Genomic DNA, 27,167 nt, shown 5'->3' with positions numbered 1-27,167 from the left:
CAGAAGCGTAGACCAATCAAAAATAAACATAATCTGCCCTAAATATCCCTTGATCCCGCCCCCCTGTGGATGACAGCGCAGAGCCCGCCCATTCCTGCTGATTGGTCGATACTCCATGACATTGCTTGGTCACGATGAATGCCCGCCTCCCCCTGACGTTCCTCGACAAACCATTCCTATTGGCTAGCATTTTTTTGTATACTAAAACTTTATGTGCTAGATTGCTCATTTCAGGTAGCGCTCATTCATTTGTCAATATTCATCACGTGTGCCGTTTCCTTAGCAACAAGAAAACGCTATACTATCACTGCGGACAACTCAGGTTATTATAGAAGATCCCGCAACATTCTAATAAACTTTCTGCGTCAGTTCCTCAGCATTTTCAAGATCTCTGCTTGCAGTCAGTGAATATACAAATTCTTGATCATGCTCTATTGACTTAGTTTGCAGTTCTGGTATGACACAAATATTCTCCTTGTCCGCAGCTGAAGCTGAGCACCATGTGTAACACAGTGGAGCCGAATGTAATAGACGATGAGATGCTGAGGAGCGCTGTGGAGGAACAAGGTCCCCAGGGTGAAGCCGGACGCATTGCCAAGATGGAGGGCATCAGCTTTGAGGATGTTACTAGTTTGCGCCTTGATTTCAAAAGTAAGAACCCTATACCGCATACACACAGCCATATTGCAAAGCAGCGTTGTACGAACTTTTAGCGCAGTCGTCCTATGGAAGCAGGTTATTCCCTATCTGCACAGGATGAGATAACTTACAAAGTGGAGGAAGTCCGAAGGCTGGGACCTTCACAATCCTGAGAACCGGGGTCCGGTGCATCCAGGAACCACAGCAGTGACGGTGGCACTTGAAATCTATCGTCAGCGGTCGCATTGTAATGAATGGAGCATCAGCACACATGTGCGACCACCACTGCCTTCGTTCCTGGACACAGTGGTCCCAGCTCTCGGGATCGGAGGGGGGCAGAACGATCAGGCTTCCACCAATCAGCAATCCTGTGGATAGGGGATAGCTTGATTTTGTGGAATGACCACCTTAATACGGCGGATACAAGGCCACACTGTAGCTCCATATGCATTCAGAGCGTATATGAAAGCGCACACTTAGGCCGGTTTCACACGGATGAATTTGCCCGCATGTCTGCACATAAAAATTTGCATATGCAATATGCAGTGAAAGGGCCCATTGATTTCAATGGGTTAATTTACATAAGTGTTTTTTTTTCTTTGCTGCACATTTTGGTAATGCACAAAAAAAACCAAAAAACGCTGCATGCTCTATTTTCCCTCACCAGAAGACTCCATAGAAGTCAACGGGGATGTGCAAATGCGCACGCAGTATGGTAGGAGATGTGAGAAACACTGTGTAATTGCGCAGGAATAAAAACACATCTTGAATTCATTAATTAGCCATTTCATTGGCTGGGAGTATCAGTGGGGGGGTTTTCGGCGTATACAAATGCACGTGCCGCGAACTTGCAAAAAGTACATTGAAATGCGATGCCAGTGCAAAAAAGTAATGTTCATTCCGCAAAAAAAGTGGAGCTCATGAGTGCACAAGTATGCACACCCTCACGAGAGGCCGGCTTTAGAGCGTGATATACTTTAAAGGGGGTGTCCCACAAGGACACATCAGTGAACCGCTCTGCAGCCCGGACCCCCACTCATCTGGACCCCAACTGATCCGATGTAAGTCTAATGGCACATGATAGATTTATACTGACTCTCCTCTTTCAGACGTCCTGAAGGTGGATAATCTGTGGCAGCTCCACAACTTGACTAAACTGCAACTGGACAACAACATCATCGAGAAGATCCAGGGACTGGACACCTTAGTCCATTTGGTTTGGCTCGGTAAGTAAGCTCCTTTCCTTTCTATGGCTGTTATCTCTGGTTTTGGACATTGCACATACCAAAACCATTACCGACCATCCACTGGGACATTCCTTTCATCCAGCATCCAATAATCTAGGATTTGGGTAGAAAAATCAGCAGCAAAATCTGCATGTCTACATTGGAAAGGGTGAATGAAAATTTGCAGCAGAAGTTGGCATGCTGCAGATTTAAAAATCCGTACAGCAGCTTAATTTCCATGCAGCAACATTTTGCTACGTGTGCCTTTACCCTTAGGGCGCCCACCCACTGGCGTTTTTTTTTCCCTGCGAAATTCGCAGCTTTTTTTTCTGCAGGGGTCTATGGGACTTGTAATGTTAAAATCGTGATCGCGCAAAATCGCAATTTACCACAATTCGCGGTAAATTGCGATTTTGCGCGATCGCAATTTTAACATTACAAGTCCCATAGACCCCTGCAGAAAAAAAATGCTGCGAATTTCGCAGGGAAAAAAAAACGCCAGTGGGTGGGCGCCCTAAGGAGAATTCCCATCTTGACAAGTTATCTACTATCCACAGTATAGAGGATAACTTACCAATTGGTGGGAATCCTACTGCTGGGACCCCCATCAATGCAAAGATATTGCTCTTGGCGCATCCCTGAATTTTGACAGTGGGGACATGCCACTGCTCTATTTACTTCAATAAGAACTGCCAGAGATTGCCAAGTTCAAGCGGTTTGCTATCCCTAGCAGTTTCCATTGAAGTGATTCAGGCGGTGGCACGCATTCTTGGAAGCCCCCATGAGAGGAACACATGTGGCTGCAGGATGTCCTGAACGTAACACTGAGCTGTCATCGTCCCTCGTACCACTACTAGGGGTGACTGACTGTTGTATGTGATGGCCCCCCCAGGACCATCACACCAGCAGGGGGCAGTGTGCCACTCCACAGCAAAGGCAGGATTGAGGCGCTTACCCCTAGGTCTCACAGAAAATGAACATGGCATCGTCAGTGCCAAAACTAAACCAGGGTATATCACTGAAGACCACCCGGTTCCACTGCGTAGCAGTCCAATTTCGGCGCTCGCAACACTCCTGCAAACAGAGGCAACAGCGGGCGTGAAAGCCAGTACATGTAATGGGCGCTATGAGACTAAATGTCCTTCAGCCAAGAGCCTGGAAATGGTTCAGACAGACACAGGGTTGTAACGATGGCGCTACTAATCTCTGGATGGCAGACAACAAAACAGTTGGGGCTGATAGTGCTTGTTGGACGATCCGACGCTTCTCTCTTCTGGTGGTCTGTTGGGGGGTCCTGAGCCTGATCACCTTGTGTGCCCTCACACATCCACTGGTCCCAACACTTCCTAACAGTATGGTCAGACGCTCCTCTCTACTAGTGGTCTGTCGGGCATCCTGAGCCCGGTCCCCTTGTGTGCCCTCACACATCCACCGGTCCCGTTATCTTTTAATAGTCTGGTCAGATGCTCCTCTCAACTGGTGGTCTGTAGGGGGCGTCCTGAGCCCAGTCACCTTGTGTACCCCCATACACTGGTCCCAGCACCTCCTAACAGTCTGGTCAGACGCTCCTCTCTACTGGTGGTCTGTCGGGGGGGTCCTGAGCCCGGTCACCTTCTGTGCCCTCACACATCCACTGGTCCCAACACCTCCTAACAGTCTCGTGAGACGCTCCTCTCTACTGGTGGTCTGTAGGGACGTCCTGAGCCCGGCCACCTTGTGTGCCTTCACACATCCACTGGTCCCAACACCTCCTAACAGTCTGATCAGACTCTCCTCTCCACTGGTGGTCTGTCGGGGGTCTGAGCCCGGTCACCTTGCGTGCCCTCATTCACTGGTCCCAACACCTCCTAACAGTCTGATCAGACGCTCCTTTGCTCCTTTCTACTGGTGGAGTGTCGGGGGTCTGAGCCCGGTCACCTTGCATGCCCCCATTCACTGGTCCCAACACCTGCTAACAGTCTGGTCAGATGGTCCTCTCTACTGGTGGTCTGTCGGGGGTCCTGAGCCCGGTCACCTTCTGTGCTCTCACACATCCACTGGTCCCAACACCTCCTAACAATCTGGTCAGGCACTCCACTCTACTGGTGGTCTGTCGGGGGGTCCTGACCCGGTCACCTTGTGTGCCCTCACACATCCACTGGTCCCGACATCTTTTAACAGTCTGGTCAGATGCTTCTCCTCTACTGGTGGTCTGTAGGGGATGTCCTGAGCCTGGCCACCTTGTGTGCCCCCATACACTGGTCCCTGCACCTCCTAACAGTCTGGTCATAAGCTCCTCTCTACTGGTGGTCTGTCAGGGGTCTGAGCCCGGTCACCTTGCGTGCCCTCATTCACTGGTCCCAACACCTGCTAACAGTCTGGTCAGAGGGTCCTCTCTACTGGTGGTCTGTCGGGGGTCCTGAGCCCGGTCGCCTTGTGTGCCCTTACACATCCACTGGTCCCAACACCTCCTAACAGTCTGGTCAGACACTCCACTCTACTGGTTATCTGTCGGGGGGTCCTGAGCCCGGTCACCTTGTGTGCCCTCACACATCCACTGGTCCCAATACCCGCTAACAGTCTGGTCAGATGTTCCTCTCTATCGGTGGTCTTTCGGGGGTCCTGAGCCCGGTCACCTTGTGTGCCCTCACACATTCACTGGTCCCAACACCTTCTAGCAGTCTGGTCAGGCGCTCCTCTCTACTGGTGGTCTGTCGGGGGTCCTGAGCCCGGTCACCTTCTGTGTCCTCACACATCCGCTGGTCCCAACACATCCTAACAGTCTGGTCAGAACGGGGGGACAATTCACCGATACGACCATCCAGCTTCTCACATCCCAATAATGCGCCCCTCTCAGACTCTGGTAACGGGGTGAAATCTCTTCTCTGCGTCGTAGAGGCATCTAGTGGTCAACAAGCTCCAGACAAGCGGAAATAGCCAAACAATTGCCTGTTTACACGGCCCGATTATCTTTTGATTTTTATGTGTACAGTAACTGAACGACGAATGAATCATTCCGTTTCTGCTGGCATTTACACTGAATGATTACACTGTGTAACACAATTTTTGTAACCGATAAGCAGATAGGCGGTTTATAGTAATTTTAGTGCGCTGAATTCAAATATGATATCTGTTTTTTTCTGCCATGTAAGGTTTTCCAATTATGGGGAATAATGTAATCCAATTGCCGTTGTATTGCATTTTTTGGAAATCTGCCTATACAATTAATTCAGTCGGCTCGCCATTAACCTTGCGTAATAAAAAGAATAACAAAAGTGACTGCGCAACTGTTACACATTGCTTGCTGACTGAACACTATAAGGGTGGGTTCATGTAACATATAGGGTATGTTTCCACGTGGCGTAAACACTGCAAACCATCCACCAGTAAGTTGTAATTAATGAACTGTGTTTTTACAGGTCATTGGTTAGACTAAATAAAAGAATCAAAAAAGTAGTACAGCAAAAAAAAACTACAAAGTTTGGTATCGTAGTAATCGTACTGACCCATAGAATAAAGTTATCAGGTCATTTTTGTTGCAGTTTGTGGGCTGTAGAAACAAGACGCACCGAAAGATGGTGGAATTTTTAAAAGTTTTTCAGTACATTATATGGTACATTAAATAGCACCATTATAAAATCCAACTCGTCCCACAAAAAACAAGCCTTCATACAGCGACGTCGATGGATAAATAAAGGAGTTATGATTTTTTTAAACAAAAACAAAAAATGTTTGGTCACTAAGGGGTTAATTAACTTGAAAATGAGACGTGCTGCTATTATTTAGTTTTACCAGTGTAATCCGCATGTTTTAATTTTACAGAAACCTATCAATTACTTTCTGTTATGAACATTTTTAAAAAATTAGTTGCGCAGTGTGGTATTGTTTATATTCCTGCAATCCATGGAGAATATGAGTGATTATCGTTCAGTATAAAAGGGCCCTAACTCAGTGGTTGGGGGTTTTTTTTGCCTTGGAGCTTCTGAGTGTTTATTGTGTCCCTTCCTTTTATGGCCTGTGAACATCAGACCATGACTGTTCAGACTATTGTTGTTCTCGGACTTTGACTTCGTCTTGTTGTTTTGCCTTCTCTCTTCTGCTCTGCCATCACATATTCTCCTTTTTCATTTTACATATAGGAACATATAGGGAATCTAGTGAGGTTCCAGTAGTGGGGTCACCCTTTTCAGGATGGATGTTTCGCTTTATTGTCAGGTCCAGTCAGGGCAGATCAGTGAAAAATCTTAGGCCTCACTTCTGTTGCTACCATCGTCTGCTAAATTGTCTTGCACAGCTAGTAACCCCCTGTGTTCACATCATTCAGCCTGTCCCACAATCTATTGGTCGGTTACCTGTACAGACTTGACACTAATATGACATAATCATGCTGTGTGTACGAATACGCCTGTATCTGTACACCTGTATATATTCACCTGGGTTATATTATCATATCACATTATAACGCCCAATATACTGTTTTCACCAACTGTATATCAGGATCGAATGATTGTTGGTAAAAACAGAACAGCAGACATATACCGTGATGAGATCATATAACCCGAATGAACACTATACAGATGTATTCATACAGATAGCATGGTATGCCATTTAGTGACAACATTGAAGTTGCCTATATTTTGCTAAGGGGTGTATTATTTGTGCCCTTTATAGGTTTTAAAGCGGTAGTTTGGGCTTTTTTCAATTTATATCCTATCCACTGGATAGGCCATAATTAGTTGATAGATGGAGGTTCGCCGCTCATTGTCATCATCGAACCAAGGAGGAAGTGGGAGTGTCTGCTTTACTCCCATTGACATCAGTGGGAGCTCTGCGCTGCTTGTCTACTTCCTGCTGCTGTTACTGACATCCTGTCTTGAGCAGGAAGTGGAAGAGCACTGGACAGCAAGCCGGACGATCAGCAGATGGTTGGGGATCCCGAATATAGAATCAAGATGTCTTTGGCCTTATTTTGTTTTTTTGGTGTGTTGATACCCTACCGTACTGTGCACTCAATGTCTTGTAGTGCTGTTGGAGATTGTGGTCAGCTGCCCAGTTATTCTGCATTTATCTTACAGATCTGTCATTCAACAACATTGAGGTGATTGAAGGCTTGAGCGCGCTCAGGAAGCTGGAGGATCTCAGTCTGTACAACAACCGCATCTCAGTCCTCCAGAATATGGACAGCCTGAAGAACCTGCAGATCCTGTCCATGGGAAACAACAACCTGACGTCACTGGAAAATGTAAGGCGGGACTTGGAGTCTGGGAGTGGGGTATGATGTGCCCCCAATTCAATTGGGTTCCAATATTTTTGTAAAGCATTAAAGGGAACCTGTCAGGTCTCTAACGGCTCCATAACTATGGGCACTAGTACAGTCACAGACATGCTTCAGTGGTCTGCCGCTTGTACAGATCGGTTAAGAGGTTTTGGAAAACTTATATGTGAAAGCGTGCAGCGCAGGGCAGAGAAGAGTCCGATGTGCCTCATTAATATTCATATATTCACTGCTCTCTCCGCTGCCTGCCAGGAATCAACAGGTCTCTGTATGCACAGTAATAAGGCGAGACCTGTCAATCAGCACCAAAAGGGTTGGGTTCAGCATGAATATATGAATATTAATGAGCCACCAGACTAATCTCTGCCCCACGCTGCAAACTTTGAAATGTAAGTTCTCCAAAACCCCAAGACCAATCTGTATAAGTGACAGACCGCTGCACCGAGTGCGTGTATCACTATAATGTAGTGCCCGCAGCTAAAGACCTAACAGCCTCCCTTTAACCCTTCATGACTGGAACAATATTTTGAAGAAGATCCAAATTGGTCTGACTGATTGAAAGCATTTTCATTGGTTGTACCAATTCAAGGTCCACTAATTCTTCTGGAAGCAATCTGTCGTGCTTTCTGGTCCTGTGTACCAGTATAACGTGACTGATGTAAAAAAAGCTAGAAAATGTGTGATATGACATAGTAACGTGTTATGTTCTTGCCGCCAGCTCATCTATCTTCGGAGATTCCAGCAGCTGAGGACCCTAAATCTGTCAGGAAATCCACTTTCTGAAGACGAACAATATAAGTTATTCATAGCAGCTCATCTGCCGGACCTTGTGTACATGGACTTCAGACTCATAGATGAGAACATAGTATGTTTATTGTCACACACAAGGCAAACACTAGTTCTTAGCTAGCACCAAGTTATCGCAAAGACCCAGGGAGCTGCGCCTTCAATACCAATCTGGGACGCAGCATTACAGACGTGGGCAGTGTGCTTCCTGCACTGTCGGCAGTGACAGTGGTGCTGGAAATCAGCTGATTGGCAGGCATCCTAAGTGGCGGACCCCCACCAATCATCTATTGATGACCGATCCTGAGGATAGGTCATCAGTAGAAAAACATCCACAAATTCCTTCTGAAAGGTCGCCTTTAAAGAGCTTCTCTAGTTCTAAACTATTGATGGCCTATGCTCAGGTTAGGCCACCAATAGTAGATTGGCTGGGGTCTGCCACCCAGGACCCCCACTGATCAGATGTCCACCACACTGGTGTAATTTGTACACTGAGCTGATTTCTGCAGGAAGCACTCATCCACACTTTCACTGCAGTGAACAGGCGTGGTATTACATGCAAAGTTCCTTTTCACTTCAATGGGAACTTTGCCTGCAATACCAAGTCTGGCCACTGCCAGGAGAATAGAGCTGTATCACACAAGCGCATTGGCCTGGTGAGCAGCTGATCAGTGAAGATCCTGGGCAGCAGATCTCCGCTGATTTACTATTGATGCAGTGGGGGCACTGCAGGGAAACTGAACATTTACTGCCAAGTTTCCTCATGCATTACAGCTAATAACTGGGGTCCCAAAGGAGGGACACTTTATGTTCACCTCATTGCCAGGTTATCATTCTAGCAAGTAGGGATTGTCCAAAGCTTAGAACCTTTTTAAAGGGATTGTGCAAAGTTATAAAGCCATCCTCTATATACTGGATATCAGAGGGGTTAAACTGCTGAAACTCCTACCAATGCCTGGAACAGGGGACCTGAAGGTCCTTACATGAGTAAAGTGGAGGTTGCTTCATTAATTTCAATAGGAGCAACGGAGATTGACGAGCTTTTGTACTCAGCAATTTCCAGTGCTCCCTTTCATAGAAATGGAGCAGTGTGTATGCGTGTCCTTCACTCCATTCATACAGACACCTTTTAGACCACCGTTCTTGGGATTGGAGGGAGTCCCTAGGGTCACTCCCTCACAATCATAAAGTTATCCCCTATCCTATGGATAGGGAATAACTTTATAACTTGGCACAACACCTTTAAGGTCCAGAGTTCTGATAAAACCTCATATAAAGGCCACTAACCACCTCCATCTTGTACCATAGAGGGACATTGCTAAGGTGAAGTACCAGTATTCTATCGAGGAGCTGAGCCAAAACGAGACCTTGGAGAGACTAAAGCGAGAAAAAGAGGAGAAGGATCAGCAAGAGCTGGACAGGCACAAGGTACTCCGAAAGTTATAGAATTGTGTCGCAATACATAATTAGTTGTCTGTAATTGTGGGAGGGGCCTGATGTTACACCCCCAGTCTCCTCCCCTCACATGCTTTCATAGTGACCAATAGTGCACCCCATCCCTTCCATGTTCCCAGTCATGGCTATTGCTGGTCAAATCCACCCTTAACATGATTAGAGCTCCTCGACAATAGTAAAGGGTTACAGTGCTGCACATAGCGGTAACATGGGTGGACCCTGGTTGGGAACCACCTTTCTCTATATATGGTGATCTGGCAGAGTTTCCCTCCAGCGTGGTTACACGGGATTTAAAAGCATTGACTGCATACGTTTTTGATTTGACCAGCTGACAAGTCTGGCACCTCATTTTAGTGTATGAAGGGCACGCCTGGTCCAATATATCCAATGCTCTCATCCAGGGTGGATTTGTACTTGTGCCGGAGGGCTGGATATACACCAGCACATCCTAAGACAATATTATCTCTCAATTCATGGACATCTTATTGACTAGTGAGGCTGAAAACTCATGGCCAAAACTTTAGGCCTTGTTCACACTGGCTGTAGAGTATGAGATCCCTGTAGGGGATCAGACAGTTTTATCTGCGGCAGGACTCCAAGGTTGAGCCTTAGAGTTCTGATGTGGATTTTGGTGCAGATCAGCACACGAATTTAGCCCCCGTCAATGGTGCAAATCCACATGTAGCAGCTCGGTGTGGTTTCCACATAGAAACTGCTCCAAGAATTGACATGTCAATAAATTGTTTTCCACCACATGGATTTAAGAATCTGATGGTGGAAAAATCTTCTCCAGATGACTTTGGCGCGGATTTTCATAGCAAACAATAGAATTCTAAAATGATTTGGATTTCGCTGTGAATTTGGGCAAATTCCACCATGTGAACAAGGCTTTACTCTTAGGGCTTATTGCCACAGGCATATGGGAGTTGCACCAGAGATTCTCAACTGCAGCTCACATCGGACAACAACACGGATGCAGCTCCATGTGCTATTCGAGCCCCACGGGCATTGGGCAGGGCGTGTCCTATTCTCGTTTGTAATATGTCTGAAAATAAGACATGCTGAGATTCTTTTGCATGGACTGCGGGTCCATGTACATGTTTTTGCATGTTTAAAAAGCCGCATTAAAGTCAATGGGTCCGTGTGTTTTCTGTGTAAAGCCCTTGAGAAGAAGTGATCCCTTTCGTTAACAATTGCATAACACATTTATTCCAAGGCTGCCTACGTGGAGTATCTAAATGGCCCCTATCTTTTTGAGAATATGTATGCGGAGGACGTGGAAGGAACTCGGCTGTCGACGCTTCCTGCTGTAGCTGAACTTGTGGAACCATATCCTTTTTTGTGCATCAGTTACCTACAGATGAGCTTATGTACAATGAATTCCTCTAATCCGGGAACAGAGATGGTTATAGATGGTAGCAAACTGGGAAAATGACCATAGCCCTCAGAAGGCGGAAACTAAAATGGTGTATCATTTTTTAGTATTTAGTGGTGGGAAACTGAATTATTGTGTCATGTGGGCTTTATATGGTAGTATCATACTGCCAATCACATGAGGTTTTCTCGTGCAATGGAGTGGCGAGTATACTGAGAATGGCATGATTGAGGAAAAACATCTAACGGAAGAGGTGATCCTGTGGACGGAAAAAACTCATTACCTAAAGGGGTCAAAGGAGGATGTCGGGAATCGTTCTGACCAACAAAAGCGGTACAGTCAAGAGCAGCTGAATACAACACCGGTGCTCCAACTAACGTGTCTGAATGTACAACTCGCCGTTCCTTATGGGATATAACAGCAGATTACCAGTTCCAGCACCATTGTGTCTAAGAGAAAGAGAAAAACGAGACTCCGGGGGCCAAAAATTGTATCACTGAGCAGCGGAAAACCATCACCTGGTCAGATGAATCTAGATTTCTGTTGCACCGTGCTGCAGTTCTAATGCCCAAAGGAGGTCCAACGTTCTACTAGATGGGGGTCTCTGATATAGTGATCATGTTGTGTAAGTTCTTTCAGCAAGGATTATTATTATTTGCATATTATTTGAGCGGTATATGGCAGTATTATCATGGCAGTATGGTAATTCTTTATTTGATCCCTAAAAGTCTTGTTGAGATTGATTTCCCACCACTCATCCCACGATAACAGTACTAGCAGCTCTGTCTGTGTGATTCCTTAGCTGAACCTCACCTATAGGACTAAGTGCACTGAAGTCTGCCAGAATATATTTGAGTACGGTCTTAAGCACCATGAAAAGAGAGAGGCTGAGATGGCTGTATTCAATGAATGTCTGCAAGAAGCTGTGATGGAAAACCAGGAGGCCGGAGCTGGGAAAATCCAAGAATTTCAATCAAAGAACAATGAGGTAAGGAGGACGCCAAGGTATAGGGTCCAGCAGCACACACCCTCAGATTCACTCCCAACCAGGGTAAGGTGGAAAAAAGATTACAAAGCCATCTATGGGACCATGAACCAAAGTCCGAAACAGCATATAGAAGAGCGGTAGCAGACATGGTGGTTAAAAAAATGCAAAAATCTTTATTGTTTCATATTAAAAGTGCAGACAGGCAACGTTTCGACCTATAATGGTCTTTCTCAAGCCTGAGTAAGGAGGACACCGTCACCCAGGAGTTTTATAAGGCTTAGGCTATATTCACTCGGGCAAGAATGATTTTGGTTAGTAAAAAACTGATAGTTTTCCATGCAATTTTCATGCTATTTTCTTGCGTTTTTCTCTGTTCTGCACCTCCTGTTTTTTTTCCTTGTGCTTCGCATAGTAATTTGCATTAAAATGCATCACACTCACATGAAAATCGCATGGCATGTGACTGCAATGTGTTTTTTTATGCTCAGTAGAAAACAACAGATGCTTCTTGAAAAAGATTTGCGCAAAAATAGAACATGACGGGGGTGGGCGTGGCTTGCGGCCAACATGGCGGAGACTCATCCGAGCTGAGCTCTGCGGGATACCTATCATCCTGACCCCATCCTGTGTCTGCAGACGCAGTTCTGGCCAGATACTACTTAGGCCGCTCTCACACAGGCGTTAGCAAAATGCTGTGTTTTACCACAATTTCGAGCTGCGTTTTTGAACACATTCTACAGCACTCCTTACCGCACCCCATCATTGTAAAGGGTAATGAGGAGCGTTAAAAGAGCCTAAACGTACAAAAATAGAGCAGACAGCATTCAAAAATTGCGGCATTCGAATGTTAGTCTACGAAGCCCCATTGAAATCAATGGAGGTATTGTACAGTGTTTAGCACGGCGTTTGAAACTCTCCTGCCGCAGAGATCGGGACAATCTCACCTCCGGGTCCTGGAGTGTTGATGGAGGGACAAACCGCAATCCAGCACTGCATTACAGGCTGCAGTAAGGCACCTCCCAGCTGCTCCCTACTTCCATCTCTTTAAGAACCCTGCCCCACTGACATAACAGTACCTGGCTCCGTTCCCTGAAGGGCACACCTTACAGGGGGGCAAGCGACATATAAAGGTCCTCTGCACCACCTGGGCTGTGTATAGGGGTCACCGCCATGTTGGAACTTTTAGCAACAAATATATACCAGCACTTTGCTTGGGTAGCTTATAGTAACCCCCGTCAGAGCCGATGGCTGGGGTCTTCTTTACACTGTACATCTGGCAGTTATAAGTGGGACTATAAAGCTTATATTATAACACCCTCCGCATAGTTATTAGACCCTGTGTTTCTATTTGTGACTTTCCAGTTACACTGGGGTTTACCTAAAGAGCCTACTGTATATTGGACTAGTCCACTTGATCAGCCACTTCCGATATAGTTCTGTTGGAGATTTCAGTCTCCAATCAACTGCAATCATAACTCCTTCATCCTGTCGCAAGCGGGGGAATTACAAGTCATCCACTGAGAATCACAACTTTTTCTTGTCCCTATCTGACCAGCTAAAGGAGTTTGCGCATAAGCCAACCGCTGATAACACACATGACTCTTCTAGGCCTTCAGAGCAGTCTTCACCTGGCCGTGATCATGTGGCCTCTTCACCCAACGAGACCTAGCCTACCCTCTGTCGAGTCACTGCCCAGTTGCTAAATGCAATTCAATCCAGTACCACCTTGTAGACGGGTAAATTTGAGGAGGTCAAAATTAATGTGGGGCTTTTATGAGTGAGGTAGAGGACCATGTTCCTCAATTAGAGGTTCCTGTCTTACCTGCCCATACCAAAGTGGCAGAACTGATATGTGACTGCAGCTCGCAATCTAGGTCTGAGTGCTCGGAGGGCCAAAGTTCCTGCAAATTCATGGAAAAATGGCTGAGAGATTTCCTTCCTGATGCTGAATTCTCTGCTGCATTTGCTATTGAGAGAGCCTACAAAGTTGCGGCACGACCACGACCACCTGGGGCCGCTCCGAAACCAATGCTGACTCATCTGCTCAGCAATTTCTCGGCTGTTCTCCAAAAGACCAAGGCCTCATCATCAGTGTTAATCGATGCCTACGGGATGTCTCGATTCCGTACTTCATGGCGTATCCGGCCCGTCTGCTCATCATTCGCCACAACAGAGTTATCTTCTCTACTTGCAACAAAGCTGAGGATTGGCTGAACCTCAATTGGCTCAGTGTTATTAGTCTCTGCCCTTATCGCTATCGACGGTCGATATGCTAGTTTCACACTATTGTCGTGGAATGTGAAAGGGATGGGGGTCCTAGAAAACGGGGCATGATTTTTTCATACATTCTGAGACATAATACACGTTTTGTGTGCCTCCAGGAGAACCATTTAATACCTGATAAAACTGTGCAGCTACAGAACCCATGGGTCCAGTGGGCAACACTTATTCCTCTTATTCTAGAGGGGTTTCTATTCTGGTATATAAAACAGTTAGATGGGAACCGGGGCAAATAGTCAGTGATCCAGAAGAACATTTTGAGAATTAGACACCCAGACGGTCCCGTATATTTTTGCCATTCTATTGGTAACAATTAGAGATGAGCGAGTATACTCGCTAAGGCACATCACTCGCCTTAGCCAAGTATCTCCCCGCTCGTCTCTAAAGATTCGGGGGCCGGCGCAGGTGACAGGTGAGTTGCGGCCCCGCTCTCCCCCACCGCTCCCCGCCCCCCAAATCTTTAGAGACGAGCGGGGAGATACTCGGCTAAGCACTACTCGCTCGAGTAATGTGCCTTAGCGAGCATATTCGTTCATCTCTAGTAACAATCCCGTATCTATTTGGTAATGCTCAAGCCTGTACTGCTGTGATTAATGTTACTTATCTCCCAAGGGCGGTATCAAACCATTCCCCATTTTTGGTAGAATTCCAGACCTGCATTGGCCAAGTGGCCTTAAGACGCTGGAGGGCGCACCCTTTTTGGCTAACCCTTTTTGATCAGAATCTCCGATCAGATCAACTTTTTCCTAGAACAGAACGACTCCTACATTAATTCTCTTGTATTTTGGGATACTTTCAAGGCGTTTCTTCAAATCTTCAATTTCGTTTGTCAAACGAGCCTCTTCTCAAGCAGAGGACGAAATGACCTCTCATTATTCTGCATCTGAATCAACAATTAATGACCCTTCTGATGAAAATAGAACACTATGTCTACAAGGCAGACAATATCTTTTGCTTCTTCAGGAAAAGGCTTGTGCATCCTCTTTTTTTTTTTTGCTAAACAGCGCCATCACAAATTGGGTAACCAATCAAGCGGCCTTTTAGCCCATTTAGTTTTTCAAAACTCAACCTTTACAGGTTTGTTCTGATGTGGGAGAAACCGTCACCGATAGCAATTCCATCAGAGAGGGATTCCAACAGTTTTATAGCGATCTTAAGATTTGACCATATCCTGCAAGAACTGAACACCTAACTTGATAGATATAGCTTCCCGAATTTGACCCCAGACCAGCAATGATTTTAAGGTGCTTCTTTTACTTTGGATGAACTCACTGAGGGTCTTTCTGATGTGGCAAGGGGTAAGTCACCAGGCCGAGATGGCTTCCCAATTGAGGTGTATGCAAAGTATCAAGAGAAATACTCCCCCAACTTCTAGCTGTACATAATGTGTGTGGGGCTCCCTGCTGAAATCCTTCTATGGCCTCCCTTGATGCTATGAAGATTGTATAGAATGGCGTTTTCTACTTTACACCCTTAAGCGATTTGGTTTTGGTGACATTTAGTGGGTCTCTTTACCATAGAAGTCCCCTCCAGCTTAGTAAACGGCTCTTACTCCCCTTACTTTCTACTACATGGAGGTATTAGACAGGGTTGCCGGCTGCCCCCTTATTGTTAACCTTGGCGATTGAACCCCTAGCTATTAACTTTAGGGAAAATACACGGCATGAAGGTGTCACATGCCGCTCTATACGTGGATGATCTCATGTCTGACCCTGAAACATCTCTCCCGTATACGATCAACCATATTAACAGATTTGGGGAATTCTCTGGTCTCCGTATTACCTGGACTAAGTCCGTCCTTATACCTACATCATGAGACAACCCTACATTGAACCAAACTTGCTCTGTGGCCTTCCTATAACGAGTAAATTCAAATACCTTGGTATTCAGAGCGACTATAAACGCTCCCTGGATCTTAATATAGTCCTTTTATAGACCAATGTAAATGTGAAGTTTGGGCTTCCCTCCCGTTTGAAGATTGCGGGGGGCATAAATCTTATTAAACTGAGTCCCCACATGTTTTACAACACACTTCAGTTCTTGCTCCTGGCAGATTTCTTCGCACAATGGATTCTCTCATGACATCATTTGTTTGGGTGATCTCTCGACCCAAATTACGACTTTCCACTCTTAAGAGTCCGAAGCAAGCGGCAGGCACTGCACTCCCAACATAGCCAACCAGCTTATACATCATTGACCCTGTGTGCAAACCCATCCTCTCCCTGCACCTAGCATACTTCTTACAACTTAATACCCCCTGGCCTGAACTTTAACCCTCTTCAACCTTCTGGGTAACCTTTTACCTTTACATAAATTGACCTCCGGCATATGGAGGCATTCTAAGACACTTCAGAGATACCGTAGCTGATATGCCTATGTGACACAATTTAGGTCTCCCTGAACTATATTCCTTATCAGATGCTCATGTGTGGGAACAGTCTGGCATATATACTCTCGGTTGGAGATATGTACATATCTACCCAGGCCCCCTTTTGATCAATTACAAGCAAAGTACAATCTCCTTTGTACTCAGTTTTTCCGTTATCTGCAAATCAGATAAGTCTGAACAGGCAATTCCCTTCCCCTGCACCATAAATATCCCACTACCCATTGATTAGTATACACTCAGTGTCAAAAAACATCAATCACCTAGAAGGAGTTACTGGAATAAAACTTTCTCTGTGTGATTGTAACATTAATATAATGTATAATCCTTGTATGGAGGCTCTAGTACCCTGTTGAACCACCTCTAGCTTGGATACAAGATGTTATACGGGCGGGCATGAAGGCTCTAGTACCCTGTTGTACCGCCTCTAGCTTGGGTACAAGATGTGATATGGCGGGCATGGAGGCTCTAGTACCCTGTTGTACCACCTCTAGCTTGGATACAAGATGTAATATGGGCAGGCATGGAGGCTCCAGTACCCTGTTGTACCGCCTCTAGCTTGGGTACAAGATGTGATATGGCGGGCATGGAGGCTCTAGTACCCTGTTGTACTGCCTCTAGCTTGGATACAAGATGTGATACGTACGGGCATGGAGGCTCCAGTACCCTGTTGTACCACCGTTAGCTTGGGTACAAGATGTGATACAGGGGGCATGGAGGCTTTAGTACCCTGTTGAGCCCAGTCACCTTGTGTGTCCTCACACATCCACTGGTCCCAACACCTCTTAACAGTCCAGAAAGAACGGCCCGGTAGGGGACAATTCGTCAATACAACCAGCTTCTCACATCCCAATAATGCGCCCCTCTCAGACTCTGGTAATGGGGTGAAATCTCTTCTCTGTGTCGTAGAGGCATCTAATGGCCAACAAGCTCTACACAAGCGGAAGAAGAGGTCACTACACACAAGGAGCCTCCGACAGCCTGTTATAGGCCAAGGGGGACCCACTTTATGGCCTTAGGTGACAAGACTGTTCATCAAATCACCACAACTCATCATTACATATCTGTCTGAATTGTAACTGCATGCCGGGTTTTGTAGCAAAATGACAACTTCTTCTGGGGGTGGGATTATTTTTGACAGAGTATATTATGGTCCCAAGGGTCATGGAGCCTCAGATCTAATTTATACTCTCATTTAATAATATCTAAAACTGCCCATTTGATTTCCCCGGCTATAGCACGTTGCTGAACATTTTTATCTTTGACACGCTTCAGGAATCACTTTTATTGGTTTCACCTATGGCAAATAAACCTATACAGCTATATCTTGTACTCCTGTAAGGTTACAAAAAATGGGTAGGACCTCTTCTGCTAATTGTAATAGATGTATAAGTCCATACTTAGATTCCTGGCACATGATTTGGGCATGCCCAATTATTCAGGACTTCTGGAGAGAAGTTATTGACTTCCTATCAGGAATCTTAGGCATACCTATACTCCATAACCATGACGTGTCTATTTGGGATTCTTGATGAAGAGGCATGGACAGACCATGTTAGGATATTCTTGGGAGAATCAGTATTTTTAGCTAGGAAGGCAATTGCTCTAAGGGGGTTAATTATGTGTCCTATTTAATTAAATTGTATATAAGAGTCGGGGCTGTCCTAATAAATTTGACAAAGTTTGGGGAGTGTGGTGTAACTCGCCTTCCACTCTGTATTTCCCAAGAGCCTCCCTTAAACCTGCCGTCGGGAGATGATTTCACAAGCAGTTGCATCGGCGTATTTTTTGCGCCCACACAGCATGTTCATTTATGCACGGCAAAATAGCGCACCGATTAAAATGGCTAATTTGCCTTATAAGTTTCAGATCTGTTCTTTCCTGTGGAATTACGCAGCGTATTATGCATACTCCCATAGACTTCTATAGGGACCTTTTCTGCGCAAGTGCGCAGATAAAGAAGAGCATGCTGTGAGGCAAAAAATTGCTACATGTCCTATTTTTTCACATCCCTCAAAACACATCGACCATTGTTTTCAATGGGACAGTTAAACACATCTCATGCCGTGCAATGTAATGTTTACCATTGAAATCAATGGAAAACACTTGCTGATTCTCCGCTGCGCGTGAAACAAGCGCGGAGGATCAGAATTTCACAGAAGTGATGCAAGGCGTCTTTGTATGAAAACCACCTTGCATCCGTGAGTAAAACGTTCGTTGACAAGCGCAATATCGGGCCGAGATTCTCGGCCCAACATCATGCTCGGCTGTGTAGAGCCGGCCTTAAAGGGGAGCTGCACTTTTATAAAACTTTTCACATGTCATAGAGAAATGTCAAAAGTTTTGATCAGTGGGGTGCGGGTGCCGAGACCCCCGCTGATCACTGAAATGAAGGGGTTGCAGTGCACACCCCAGTGCTGTGCTCCTTCGCCTGCATTCAGCACTCTTCAGTTGTTCTTAATAGCTGAAGACAAACTCATAGAATTCTGTAGACTTCCACGAGTCTGCCTTTAGCTACCAAGAACAGCCAGAAGGTAACAAACATGGCCGAAGGGGCATAACGCTCTGGTGAGTGCCACTAACCCTTCATCTTAGCGATCAGCCGAGCTTTTAGCACCTGGACACCACTGATCAAAACTTCTCACATACCCCTATGACATGTCAAAAGTTTTATGAAAGTGCCGTTACTTTTGAGTAAGTCCTGATAGTTTAGAATATAGTTTGTGTTTCAATTCCTCATTGTTTTCAAGAGCTCCACTTGCTGTCAGTGAATGGAAACATTCTTGTTTACATCCAGAGGCTGAACACACCTAAATCTGCTTACAGCTGAGGGTTTGCTACAGTTACATCCAGTGTTCTTGTCATGTCCTGCCTATATGGCGCTTTTTCACTGGCCCTCTATATCCAGTCTAAGAGCAGACAGGTGAATTGCCAGTGTGAACTGTGTCTTCAGTTTATTGCAGTATTATCTGGAGCAGATCTGTCTCTGTTGCATGCCCTATGTACCATCTTACACCCTTTCTTTTCTCTTGGCAGCTCTTATATGAACTCTCCCAGATCACATCACCTGAGATTCTTGATGCAAAGTCATTGCAGTACAGTCAGGATATTGCACAGCTGATGGACACATTGCTGAACCTGGAGATACAAGTGGTGGACCAGCTGGAGGTAAGAGGACTTCTCATCTATCCTGACTTGTAGGTTTATGGAAATTCTTGAATGGAACAGTTCTTTTCTCAGAACACTACATTCTGCATTCCCTCTGTTGCTCCTCTTGGAAATGTATGAATCAATTAGCAATTGGGTTTAACCATTCTCCTTGTCAGTAAGTTGTGTCCCTACATACTCCGAGAGTATGGTCCCAAACAGTGTATAGCTGGGCTGCGGTGGTGAGGAGGTCAAGAACCCTGCGATGATGTAGGTCTGCGCGGCTTGCTAATGAATTAAGTGTTCACTAGCTGTAGGTTGTTGCTTCATTAATGATATACAGCCAGTGAACAATTAAAGGGGTTGTACCAAGATCACAAGTTATTCCCTGTCCACAGGATATCCGCAGCATAGGGGATAACGTGTTGATCAGTTGGGGTCGATCCCCGACGATCTCAAGTGTCTACTTCTGCCTTACACTGTGGGGGCTGCAGTGACGTCAGAATGAATGCCGAGCAATCGCATTGGCACTCCATTAAGCTGTGAGACCCCCACTGATCAGCAAGTTATCCCCTATGCCATTGTCAGGCTATAACTTGTGATCCTGGTACAACCCCTTTAATTCATTAGCAATCTGTGCGGACCTGTTTCACCAGCAAGGTTCTTGGCTGCGGCCCAGCCACATGGCAGCCATGTGCCAACTGCTATGTGGGACTGTACCCTTAAGAGTGTGTAGGGACATATATTATTGACAAGGGGAATCGTCACACCCAATTGACAATTTATCCATAAATTTCCAAGAGGAACAACAGAAAGAATGCAAAAAGCAAAGTTCTAAGAAAAGATTCCATAATTACATGAGCTGCTCTACTGCTTGCGATTTGCTCCTAATTATCGGTCTGCATCTGGCCTTGCAGGTTCAGCCCGGCAATTATTGGCAAGTGGTGGCTGCTAGTGCTTGTGTAATAACACGCTAACACTGTCCAATTAATGCTGACAGTATCAGACTGTGTAGTGTGATACACCCTATGAACAAGGGGAACCATAGTGCCCTGTTATCAATTTAGTCTTGCATTTCCAGGAGGAATAAGGGAGGAACAATCCAATGTAGAATCCTAAGAAAAGATAGCTCGGCATTGTTGTCTTATGAAGAATACAAGTGCTTATTAAAAATGGCTTCCGTGGAGGGGGGCACAAAAACTGCAAAGAAATGACTGGCGTTTCCCGTAGCAACCAGCGACATTCTGAGAGGTGATGACCTGTACATTTATCTCCATGCAGGAAATCATTAAGGACTATGAGAGAAATATCGCAGAACTGGTGTCCACGTTCCTGGAAACCATGCAGGGCCTATATCCTTCGTGTTCATGAGCGAGGCTGCAGAGAGCGGAGGCTAAACCTACAGATCAAAGGGGCCCCAGCAGATATTGTATGAGGAGAAGTTATGGCGTTTGCTAGTTTATCAATTGACCATGATTTACAAGTCTTCCGCTTGCTGCCGTTCATAGGGAGCCTTCATTATTTACTTTCAGACGATGACAGTTTGCCCCGATCTTGTGAGGATCACATAACTGCAAGGTTCACATACTTGTGTGATCATCACATGGCCACAATGTTTTCTTCATCCTCTGGAAGTAAACAATGAAGCCTCACATTCACTGACAGCAAGCAGAGAAGTGATACAGAAATTGCTAACTTTTCTTAAACGTTTAGGGCTCATTCACAGGGCATTTGCAATTTTGGTCTGTGAAGAACGTACCAGTTTCACTGCATGTGTATGTGCGTTTTTGGTGCGTATGCGCTTTTTTTACATCCATTTTTCACGTGCACATGGATGCTAATGTGCATTCACTATATTTTATATACACCCGTAGACTATAACGGGCGATTTTGGTCTGTGAATGCAAACCACAATAGGACATACCGCGTTTTTTTATGCGCAATATTAGTCTGCATAGAAAAAAATGCCAATCTGAAAACACCAATTTAATTTAATAGTTCAGTGTTCTTTCCGTATTCCGTCAGTAAAAAATACGGACTGAATACGGTTAAAGAATACGCCCGTGTGGATAGACCCTGACTTTTGTCAGCTTTCTCCGAAAACTCATGATTTAGGGTCTGTGTGTTCAGGATGCTGCTGCCTTCACCAGCACTCTTGTATCACCATACTTCATTCCCGCACTCTTTCTACAGCCAATGAGAAATCTCTTCTTTCTTGTGCAGACAGACACTGATGCTGATAAGTAAATGAACCCCCCATGCAAAGTCTGCCATGGGTGCTCACCTTCCTTTCTATATTCATACACAGTCTATGTGATCAATTTCCCTGCAAACTGCATTGTGTGCTTTTCTTCCTGTATACACTCTGATATGGTAGAGCCTATATGTGATCTGCTCTTCCTGAAGACTCTCTGTCTACACTCTGATATGGTAGATCCTATGTGTGATCTGCTCTTCCTGAAGACTCTCTGTCTACACTCTGATATGGTAGATCCTATGTGTGATCTGCTCTTCCTGAAGACTCTCTGTCTACACTCTGATATGGTAGATCCTATGTGTGATCTGCTCTTCCTGAAGACCCCCTTCTACACTCTGATATGGTAGAGCCCATGTGTGATCTGCTTTTCCCGAAGACTCCCTTCTGCACTCTGATATGGTAGAGCCTATGTGTTATCTGCTCTTCCTGAAGACTCCCTTCTGCACTCTGATATGGTAGAGCCTGTGTGATCTGCTCTTCCTGAAGACCCCCTTCTGCACTCTGATATGGTAGAGCCTATGTGTGATCTGCTCTTCCTGAAGACCCCCTTCTACACTCTGATATGGTAGAGCCCATGTGTGATCTGCTCTTCCTGAAGACTCCCTTCTGCACTCTGATATGGTAGAGCCTATGTGTCATCTGCTCTTCCTGAAGACTCCCTTCTACACTCTGATATGGTAGAGCCTATGTGTGATCTGCTCTTCCTGAAGACTCCCTTCTGCACTCTGATATGGTAGAGCCTATGTGTGATCTGCTCTTCCTGAATACTCCCTGTTTCCACTCTGATATGGTAGAGCCTGTGTGATCTGCTTTTCCCGAAGACTTGGAAGCTTTCTCCCTCTGGAATCTGCCATGTACAGTCTCCTCCCCTTCTTGCTACTATTTCTTAGGGTGAAGTTCCACATACTGGCAGGTGCGAACAACTAAACACTGTGTATTTTTCATTCTCACTATTGCCTTAACCCTGTCACTTACAATGGCGCAGATCAGGGACCAGGAGAACCAGCACCACGAGAAGCTCCTAGAGCTATGTATTAACCTGCTGGAGAGAGTCCTAAAGGGGGAGATGGAAGAAGAAATGACCGATGAACTTCGAGCGGTAATGTACTATCTATTCCTGAGACCACTGGTCTCCAAACTGATGCAAAACTACAACTGACAGCATGGCTTGAAAGCCGCACACTGGCAGGGCATGCTGGAAGTTGTAGTTTTGGCACAGCCTGGAGACCAGTAGTGTTGGACTGTTTTGAGGACTATTACCAGACACCATATTTAGCCTTATTTTTCATACTGGTGGACTAATTCTTTACGGCTCATAATGACGTTTTATAAATCAGCTTCCTGTTTACTGAAATCTTTGTTAATTTGTATCAGATCCCTTGTTTATATGTAGCAGACAATCTGAGAATCATAGCTGCAGTGTAAAGCATGGCACACAAACCAGTTAGGTTGAGCCACTGATCACAGTAACTCATTTTCTACAGCTATTCGTAGACAAAGACACCATCATGAATGCTGTCAGCGCCTCCCATGACATACACCTGCTTAAGATTGACAACCGAGAAGATGAACTGGTCACCAAAATTAACAACTGGGCTACAAACCTCATACAAAAGGTGAGTTTGGGATTTTAGTGTATTTGGGATTATTCTACGGCAGCCAGTAAGGTTCAAACATTAAAACCTTTGGTGTTTTACTACTGTGGTTATAGGTGCAGTAATATTGGTGTTATCTACTGTGTTTGAGAGGCCGTTATATGTTGGTGGCCAGTGCAACCCCTCTCTCCATCAATGCAATACTGATGCTTGTAGTACATTGCTGGTGCCAGGAAGTGCAGTCATGGGGAATTTTATTTTCCTGCATTACACTGCGATTGTACACTGAAATGCCAAAAGTCACGGGATAGCAACTAATATCGTGTAGGATCCCCTTTAGCTTGGAGAAGTGTAGCAACTTGACATGGCATCGATTCCATGGATGAAAGAAGTCTGGATAGCGACTCACAGCTCTGTGATATTTGTAGGTGCGGGATCTCAGGTGAGAATCGGTCTCTCCACCACATCACATAAATGCTTGATTGGGCTCACGTAAAGCCTCTTTCACATGGCCGTGAAAATCGCGTGAGATTTGTGCGTTACAAGACACACAATTTCGCACGCATATATATGAGTGATTTTTTTTTCCCGCATTGCGGTCCAAGAAAAAAATCGTGGCATATCCTCTCTTTGGCTGTGCCTTTTGTCTTCAATAGGACAGGAAGACACACCGCATGGGATGTAATACAAGGTTTTCCATTGAAAATAATGGGAAACACTTGCCAATCCTCTAATGCTTCTGAAAGCCGCGCCAGAGGATCGCAACCTCACCGAAGTGATGGGAGGTGTTATTTACATTGCACGTGCACAGCCTAAAAAAATCGCGCTCAGCCATGTGTAGGAAGACTTAGACGAATGTGCAGGCTACACAATTCATAGGAAGTTTCTAGAATGCTCCTTGAACCAATTTTGGACAACTTGGGCCCGATGGCATTCTCCTGCTGAAATATCCCATCATTGTGGGATACATGAAGTTCATGAAGGGCTACAAATGGCCACCAAGCAGTGAAATATAATGGCCATCAGTCAATGACATGTTGAGGTGGACCATTGGAGCCAACCCATGTGATAAGAACCCACCCCACACCAGTAGGGAACCACTTGTTGACGATTGTGGTGGATGGTAGAGTTTGTGCACCAAACACAAACCCTACCATCAGCTCAAAACAACTGGTACCGTGACTCTTTGGGCCACACCATGTTGCCCATCCTTTAGGGTCCAATTAGAAACCCCACGAGCCCAGGAGAGGCGCTGTGTGCGCAGTTGTGGTGGTAACAGAGACACTCGGGTGGGTTTTCTGCCCTGACTTGCAGGATATACGTCTGGGGTCTCCTGCACTGAATGTGGAAGCGACTTCTGTCGGATTCCATTGTCTGTTCACAAGAACAATTCTAGCCAGACCCCGCCGGTCGTGATCGTGAAGCACCCGTGGGCAGCCACTGTGGGTGATAGTGCCTTCTATGACATTTTCCCAGTACACGTGACACTGTAGATGGAGAAATGTTAAATGCCCACACAACTAAGAAAATGGAATGTCCCATCCGTCTGGCGCTCACTATCACACCTTGTTCGCACTCCGATAATTTACAATGTCTTGCCATGAGATAACACCTAATAACTTATACAGGTGTGGGTCTTCCCAAGCGTCACCTGAGGTATCGGCACTTCATCATCAATTTACTTACTACTATCCCAGGACTTTTGGCATATCGATGTATGTAGTCTGTCAATGTGACGGCACCAGGTAATGGTCATGTGATATAACCAAATGGCAGGTTCATCCAAAGCTCCCAGCTATGCGTGCGGTCTCTAAATCACGGGCAGATCCTTGAATTAAATGGTGATGCTAGTCACTAGGAGTCACTCATTTTAGATGCTTTTTCTCAGGTGCATCGGGAAGAACTGCAGAGGAATCGGAATCGGGTCGCAGAGATCAATACGTTCATTGATCACTTGAGAGATGATCTGGACAACCTTGATGTCAATGAACCAATCTGAGATTCCCACTGGCCAACTGAGGGGCGGCTCACAGCAGCCAACTCTCCCTGCTCAGAGCAAATAGAGTGGAAATAGTATCGTTTTGGGGTCATTTAAAAGGGTTTTCCAGGAGCAAGACGACTTTTTTTTTTTAACGCAAATCCATAACATATTACAAACTACCAACTTACCAGTAGCAATCACTTTAAGGGGATTATCCCAAGTTTTAAACTTACTGTGTCCACAGGATAGTGGATAAGTGTTGAATCATCTGGGGTCTGACTACTGGGATCCCATCAACCACAAGAATGGAGGTCTCCCAAATAAATGAAGGGGTGGTTAAGCAGACGCACTGGCGCTTCATTCATCTGTAGGCGACTGCGGGAAATAGCCAAGTACAAGCGCCCCTGTTATCTGTGGCAGTCTCCCAAAGAAGGATGCAGTAGCGGCACACATGCTCCACTGCCACTTCATTCATATAGGAACTCCTGATCACATGATCAGTGGGTGTCCCAGCAGTCACACCCCTGAGGATCAGACACTTATCCCCCTACCCTGTGTATAGGGGTAATTTAGAATCTTGGCACAACCCATTAGCTTCATGATCAGTGGGCTTCCGACTGCTGGCACCTGCCACACTTCTGAGAACGGGGGTCCAGTCAGTCCTGAGTGAATGGAGCATGGGCCATGCAGATGTGCCATTCACTTGACAGGACTAGAGATTGCCAATGTCGATGCGCTATCATTAAAATGAATATCTCGCTCGCCCCTGTGAAGTTAGCCTTAAGAGGAACCCGTCAACAGGAGACACTCTACCAAATTGGTCCCACCACATAACCACGTCTGTCTATTAGGATCCAGTAGGATGGCAGACCTTAGAAAAAGTAGTTTACGTAAGGTCCTATTAGCAGAGGCGTATTTTCTGTCAGTCCGCTTCCCGTAATTTTTACTGACTGAATACGGACAGCGTACGGACCCAATGAATTACATGGGTGTATTCAGATGGGCATTTTTTACAGGGACCAATGTTGCGCATAAAGAAAAATCACAGCATGTCCAATTTTAGTCTGTGTTTATGGACGCAAATCGCTCATTAAAGTATATGGGTTCCTAAAAAAAAAAACAAGTGAACACCCACTAGCATGCATGTTCACTGTCATAGGGGACATCATACATGTTGGTCAAAGGAAGGAGCCTGCTTAGGATGAATGCAGCTAGCAGCTCTAATAGTCCGGATACGCCCACTGGACTGCCGAGAGCCAATTAGCATATGGCAAGGGCTTATAAGGGCATCCTACTGGGTACTAATCTATACAGATTTGGACACGTTCTTTAAAATGTGAAAATGTGGGAATGGTTATGTAGATGGAAACCTGGTGAAAGGTTACCGTTAAAGCCAGAATGGCGAATGGCTATAACATCACAGCATCTGTAGGCCGTGTCCATACAGCGGTGGGTATACAGATGTGGCGGCTTCTATAAATTATCGTTTTGTAGGCTGTTTTTTTTTTCTGGTCTCAGGAAGCCCTTTTAAAGCAACCCCCTGGTCCCAGATAAACCAAGATGACCACGTCACTTCTCTGACTAGTTGATGTGCACTGTGCATTAGTAGCCTAAGACACTACATAGTGTTCTGATTGGCCAATACTGTTCACGTGAACAGCAATCAAAGCAATGGACAGTGTTTTACACTACCAGTGGGCATCGGGTATTCAGAGGAGCGGTGTGGCCATCTTCCCGGACCACAAGGTCACTACATTATATATATCCTCCCATGCTGTCATATACATTATTACTACTT

At 45.5% G+C, this 27,167-nt stretch overlaps 1 protein-coding gene across 2 annotated transcripts; it reads left to right on the top strand.

The window, feature by feature from the left end:
- The first annotated feature begins 272 nt into the window (after positions 1–272).
- On the top strand, positions 273–27,165 carry DRC3 (dynein regulatory complex subunit 3). Of its 2 annotated transcripts, none has more exons than XM_066576675.1 (13): positions 273–322; positions 486–651; positions 1,749–1,865; positions 6,920–7,086; positions 7,838–7,984; positions 9,214–9,333; positions 10,577–10,689; positions 11,549–11,723; positions 19,426–19,557; positions 20,818–20,889; positions 22,770–22,892; positions 23,278–23,409; positions 25,277–27,165. In XM_066576675.1, exons 2-13 carry the CDS (start codon positions 501–503, stop codon positions 25,385–25,387), a joined length of 1,560 nt encoding a protein of 519 aa, XP_066432772.1. In that variant the 5' UTR covers positions 273–322; positions 486–500; the 3' UTR covers positions 25,388–27,165. The 2 variants fall into 2 exon arrangements, with proteins under 2 accessions (XP_066432772.1, XP_066432771.1); XM_066576674.1 differs by having other exon boundaries at positions 289–400.
- The last annotated feature ends 2 nt before the right edge of the window (positions 27,166–27,167 follow it).

The sequence above is a fragment of the Eleutherodactylus coqui genome, chromosome 8 (assembly GCF_035609145.1).
Source record: "Eleutherodactylus coqui strain aEleCoq1 chromosome 8, aEleCoq1.hap1, whole genome shotgun sequence".
Lineage (NCBI taxonomy): Eukaryota > Metazoa > Chordata > Amphibia > Anura > Eleutherodactylidae > Eleutherodactylus > Eleutherodactylus coqui.
The sequence above is the reverse complement of the archived record's forward strand: the minus strand, read 5'-3'. Positions and strand labels throughout refer to the sequence as shown.